We start from the raw sequence: 6,259 nt of genomic DNA on the forward strand, positions 1-6,259 counted from the left end.
GTTCTTGAGTACCAAGGGTTACTGGAAGAAGGCAGGAGAATGGGGTTGAGAAACTTGGCCATGATTGAATGGCAGAGCAGATTCGATGGGCTGAATGGCCTAACTTCTGCTCCTATGTCTTATGGTCTTATTGTTAGATTTGGGATATCCAGTGACATTCATCATAGAATCGAGACTCGTTGGGATTGGGGGGCAGGGGTGAGGGTATGGGGGGGGGGGTGGAGAAAATATTAGAAGACAGCCAAGAACTACTGATTAGTAGATGCCAATCTTCATTGAATCCCTTACAGTGCAGGTAGGAGCCATACAGTTTGCATCAGCCCTTCGAAGAGCATCTCACCCAGACCCTTCATCCCCTACACTACCCCCCATTAACCATGGCTATTTTACCTTACCTGCACATTTCCTTTCCTTTCCCTAGTATCTGCTGAACTCAGATGCTAGCTTTTTGGATGAGAAATCCAAAATCCCTGTTTTGCTTGGTTCCATAGCTCGATCCAACATCGAGAGCCAAAGAGCCTGTACTGCACTGTAATGTTCTATGTTCTATGCATTGAAATGCTTTCTCCATTTCAATGATATTCAGCTCCTCTATTCTTTCTGCCAAAGTGTGTAACCTCGTAATTTCCCATGCTATATTTCATCAGTACAGCTTCACATGTTTTAGAAATTGCAGTTTTAATGCTTCTTATCCTTAACCTAATGTGGGATAAGGTTGGCATGGTACTTCACCAGTATGGGTCAGATGGGCTGAATCACCTGCTTCTGTTAAGTTCTATGCAATTAACAAGGGGACAATGGCAATGCCAAGAAATGTCAGAGTGGTCCAGTTTTTAAGGAATGCAGAGAAACACAATCTTGGCACAACACATGCCAATATGGAGGGTAAATATTCCCCGTTCAGAGGAAGGGTCACTCCACCCAAAATGTTAACTCTGATTTCTCTTCACAGATGCTGCCAGACCTCCTGAGCTTTTCCAGTCATTTATTCTAGAACACGATAGTTCCAATCCTATGCAACCCCACGCAACACAAAAATCACACAATGCAAATAACGCTTAGATGTTGGCAATCTAATCGTGGTCAAGCCAATATATGTTTTACGAGTTCCCAATTCACCAAGCACGTTATAGCCAATTACAGTTAATGAAAGATGCGCAATAGCAGGACTGACTGTATTTTTGCCTCTGATTTATATGATCTGCAGTTCTTTCGGTTTTAATGAAGAATAAATTTCCTCTATTTTACTCTAATAACACACAAATCTCACGGAAACACCCTAGGACACAACTGGCAGGACAATTTAACTTCATATTCCAGTTAGCCTTACAGCTGAGTGTGGAGTTGGAAACGTCACAGAGTGGATAGGAAGGATGAACAGGATAAAAGGAACGAGGAGGCGTAGATTTAAAATGACACGCAAATGAAGTGAGGGTGATGGGAGACCAAACCATTTTCACCCAGTGAGTAGTTAGGGTCTGGGACGCTCTGAGCAGAAATGTGGTGGAGATTGATTTAATTGAGGCATTGGATGATGATTTAGGTCGAAACAGTGCACAGGGATACGAGGGAAAGGTGGGAGATTGGCTCTGGGAATAGAATGGTTGCAGGCATAATGGGCTGAATGGTTTTCTTCTTCGCTGTAACAATCTGTGATGCACAGAATGCAACTTACAATTGCCTGTTACTGAACTCAACAGGCCACCAATGTCTGCTCGACACTGTTGGAGCAACACTTTCCCAACCCTGTACTCTGCCACACTGTTTGAGAACTGACGAGGGATTCCCACGAGAGCTCGCATTTAGCGTCTGCTGTGAAGTTAACTCCCTTTGATCCAATATATAAACCAAGGGGCAGTTGACCCACAGTCAGGCCATGCCAAGGTTGGCTCTTGGAAGTCTTGAGGGTAGCGGGAGCTGTAAGCAGAGATGAATGTACAAAACAAAAAAAAACTGCACCTCGGGATACTGCTCCATGGCCAACTGGTACTTTGCCAGGTCTTCCAGCCTCAGTGCCACCAATGCTTTGGTCAACGTCACCAGGGCTGACGGACTAATGGTCCCTAATCGCTCCAGATGGTCCCACGCAGTCCTGAGGCACACGTTCCTCATACACGGGCTACACAAGGCGTGTGGGATGTGGGTGGGCTCGGCCAACTTGAATACATGTAACACCTGGTTGGCTGTTTCCTACGGGATTGAAAAAATATTACTGCAGCTGCAAAAGGCAAAGAAAAAGCACTTTGTTATGGGAATCTCCCAGAGTTCCAAACTTCATTGCATCATCACAAGTCAACTCTTTAATTTTTAAAATTCTGCTTTATAATCCTCAAGGAATTAAACAGAACAATGATTTGAATTGATATTGTGTCTTTGATAACTTGTGGAAGATCCCAAGGGGCTTTGCAGAATAGGACAGTAAGCCACATCGCAATATTTGGAGGCGACCAAGTGTAGCTGGAAGGTGGAGAGGAGAGGAGGAGAGGAAAGATGGTGGAAGGAAGGGCTGATGGAGGGAGAAGAGATGGGGGGGGGGGGGGGAAATGGTGCTGAGTTTTCTCTCTGGAATTCTGGGGTTCAGGGCTCAGGCAGCTGAAGTCATAACTGTGAAGGATACCTGGATGCAAGAGGTTGACGTTGCAAAAACGTGCACCTCAGTAGTGTTGAAGGAGGTTACAGAGATAGGAAAGCGGTGAAAATTTTCAAAGTTGAAGAGTAGCCAGTATTACCTTGAACCAGCGAGTGCAGGACAGGCAAGATTAAGTACATTGGTGACAAACAAACTGCAGAACGCCCTGGTCAGAGACAAATACGTTGTCCAGTGTTTCTCCCCAAAATGTAAGAAACATTCCCAAAAGAATCAAACTGATATCAAAAATAAAGGAGTGATTGCAAACAGAGGATGGAGCAGTGTAAAGGAAACTGAATAAATAACAGCTTTTCATTTGAAAGGTGGGGCAGATTAAGAAGGGAGATCAGAATTCTTAACTGCCAAAGAACAGGCAAACCCAAAACACGACTTCAACCTAAACTGTGATAGCAAAACACAAGTTCAAATGCAGCACAGCCAATGATTTTTGGAAGGTTTGATGTCCAAAGAGCAACTGATGAACACGCAATGGATTCTGAACAGAACAAGATGCTGAAATCATTGGTTACAAATCTGAGGTGGAGAGATGGGGGAGTTTACATTGTTGGAGAAGTGGGCACGATGGGACCTTTCTCTGGGTCAGCTGGAGTCCTCCTGTACATCTACTTTCTCTGTTGAATGCTGAACATAAAAGCAATTTTACTCATTAGCTACATCCTCCAACTATTTGATTTATGAGGCTAACAGAGCACCATTTGAATATTAGACTATTTTGAACAGTCACGGCCAGGGGATGTTAGGCAGGATAGCCTGGAATACTTTGGTAAAAACAATGACTGCAGATGCTGGAAACCAGATTCTGGAGTAGAGTGGTGCTGGAAAAGCACAGCAGTTCAGGCAGCATCCGAGGAGCCGAAAGATCAACGTTTCGGGCAAAAGCCCTTCATCAGGGATACAGGAAGAGTACCTGAAAGGTGGAGAATACTTTGGTACAAACGTACATTAGCTGGAAATCGGAAATAAAAACAGAAGGTTCTGGGAATCACTCTGCAGGCATGAGAGAAACAGAGAGAGTTAAGTTTTCAAATAAAGGACTTTCCTTCAAAGTTCTGAAGACTGACTGAGCACTCCCAGCAATTTCCGGTTTTAACAGAATACTCATGATCATGATTAGTTTGCATTCAGGAGTATATTTAAAAGCCACTTACTGCGCTTAGTGGCTCTTCAATCTCCTCATAGATAGAATGTTTTAAGTAGTACATAAATCCTTTTCCAAATTTCTGTGGGTCACCTTCCCATAAAAGCCTTCTGCTGATTAGGTTGCTCAGCGACAGACCTGACATCTTATAATAGGGAAGAGCAAGATGGAAATCATCCATTTCAAACCTATTGTCAAAATAAGTCAAAACAGCAGTGAAGTGTGATGTCAAAGAAAATATAAGTAAATAGGTTCAGTTCTACAAAGATGAATGTTGCTCAGTAAGAGATCAGAAAGTAAATTTAGAACAGTGAACTAACGGCATAATTTACAAGAAATTATGCAACTTTAGTTAAGTGCTTTCAGGATATCTATGATGCTTATCAATGGAATATTTACAATGCAGTGTCTTAAAACGCACACAGAAAACAGATCAAGTGAGGCTAACAGGCTCATGCTAGTGGATGGCACAGTGGTTAGCACTGCTGCCTCACAGCGCCAAAGACCTGGGTTCAATTCCCGCCTCAGGCAACTGTCTGTGTGGAGTTTGCACATTCTCCCCGTGTCTGCGTGGGTTTCCTCCGGGTGCTCCGGTTTCCTCCCACAGTCCAAAAATGTGCAGGTCAGGTGAATTGGCCATGCTAAATTGCCTGTAGTGTTAGGTGTAGGGGTAATGGGTCTGGATGGGTTGCTCTTCAGAGGGTCGGTATGGGCTTGTTGGGCTGAAGGACCTGTTTCCACACTAAGTAATCTAATCGAATATTTTAGAGTTCAAAAGAATCAAGTTTCAATTCAGGAGAAGAGTTCCATAGAAGTGGGCTGGGTTTGTAGGCTGCCAGAGTTTACATAGTAGTCTTTAGACTCTCAGAACAAAAGCGGTTTTGGCCATCGGAACTGGAAAGAAGGCTCCACAATATCAAAATTGAAAAGGACACTAAACAGCTAAGAGAGGAGCAACACTTCACTGGGATTGAGTATCTGTAAAGGATGTTGCTGGAAATTGGTTGAAATGTTGTTTTACGGTTTATGTTTTGATCTTTCTAAACTGACTTATTTATAGCTGTATTTATAGCTTTGTTTTATTCCTGTTGTGTAATAAATGTATGGGCTCATGTTAAAAAACATTGGCAGACTCACATTAATATGTTCAGTAATTAATCATCACTATGACCACCAACAAAAAATAAACTCTCAATCTTTCAAGCCAGGCTTCACTCTGGGATTGGTCTAGTTCAGTGTTATCACCAGCAAGGACCGTAACGTAGCCTTTAGCAGAGATTACAAAGCCACAATTGCTCAATGTGGTTTTTGCTCAGGTATATAATTGGCTAATAGAAAACTAAGCAGCACAGTTCAATATTCATTCTAAAGGCAGAGGGACCTGGTAATACTGTATCATAGAATCTCTACATGTGGCAACAGGCCATTTGAGCCAACAAGTCCACACTAACTCTCTGAAGACTACCCCACCCAAACCCGTTCCCCTATCCTATTACTCTACATTTCCCCTTAATAATGCACCTCGCCAACATCCTGACCACTGCGCAACTTAGCATGGCCAATCCACCCTAACCTGCACATCGTTGGACTGTGGGAGGAAACCAGAGCACCCAGAGCAAACTCACACAGTCACAGGGAGAATGTGCAAACTCCACACAGACAGTCACCCGAGGTTGGAAGCGAACCTGGTGCTGTTCGGCAGCAGTGCTAACCACTGAGCCACTGTGCCACCTCACAGAAACACTATACAATTGTGCCACTTGAGAGAAATGTCACAGAAATCCTCGGGAAACATCAAAGCAGCAGTCACAGAATCATCTAACACAGAAAGGCTATTTGGCCCATTCATTGCTGTGCTGGTTCTCATTAAACTGTTCGATTAGTTTTTTTTCTTCACTTGCAAATGACATCAGTATCTCAGTGTGGAGGAGCTGACTCACCTACCTTGCTGCAAAATGAATAACTAATTATTAACTAGAAGACATATTAGGGTGAAAAATTAGTGGATGGATTATACCTGGGGAATTGGAAATATTTCATTTTGGTGGGAAGAATTGAAAAGTTGTTTTTTTTTTAAAAAATAGGTGAGACGTGAGTAAATGCTGGTAATTAAAAGGCTTCGGGTCTCCTTGTACACAGACTGCAGGTACACCAATTGGAAAAGTCAATGGACATTCAGTCGTTAGTTTGCAGCAGAGGTGGAAGGTGTTTTGGACACAGAGGGGATTGAGGGATTGGCAATTGAACGAATGGCCCAGCAGGCTTGAGGAGTTGGGAGTCTAATTCTGGCATCGTGTTTCTTCTGTCCACCTAGAGGTCCTACAGCTCACCACCACCTTCTCAAGGGCAACTGGGGACGGGCAATAAATGCTGACCCAGCCAGCGATGTTCACACCTTACAAATGATCTTAAAAAAATGTAAGACAAATAAGGGACGGGGGAGGAACATGGGTGAGGGGGACACCCAGATA

The 6,259-nt window shown here is 43.4% G+C and overlaps 1 protein-coding gene across 3 annotated transcripts in view; it reads right to left on the minus strand.

Annotated features, from left to right (window-relative positions):
* Positions 1-6,259, minus strand: part of hps3 (HPS3 biogenesis of lysosomal organelles complex 2 subunit 1) — a 63,415-nt gene that overhangs the window by 23,069 nt on the left and 34,087 nt on the right. For all 3 annotated transcript variants that reach the window (XM_043702684.1, XM_043702686.1, XM_043702683.1), the window contains exons 11-12: positions 3,799-3,976; positions 1,960-2,190 (exon numbers count right to left, since the gene is read on the minus strand). In XM_043702684.1, coding sequence (XP_043558619.1) covers positions 1,960-2,190; positions 3,799-3,976 — 409 coding nt within the window. The remainder of the gene's footprint in view (positions 1-1,959; positions 2,191-3,798; positions 3,977-6,259) is intronic.

Source organism: Chiloscyllium plagiosum, chromosome 13 (assembly GCF_004010195.1).
Source record: "Chiloscyllium plagiosum isolate BGI_BamShark_2017 chromosome 13, ASM401019v2, whole genome shotgun sequence".
Classification (NCBI taxonomy): Eukaryota; Metazoa; Chordata; class Chondrichthyes; order Orectolobiformes; family Hemiscylliidae; genus Chiloscyllium; species Chiloscyllium plagiosum.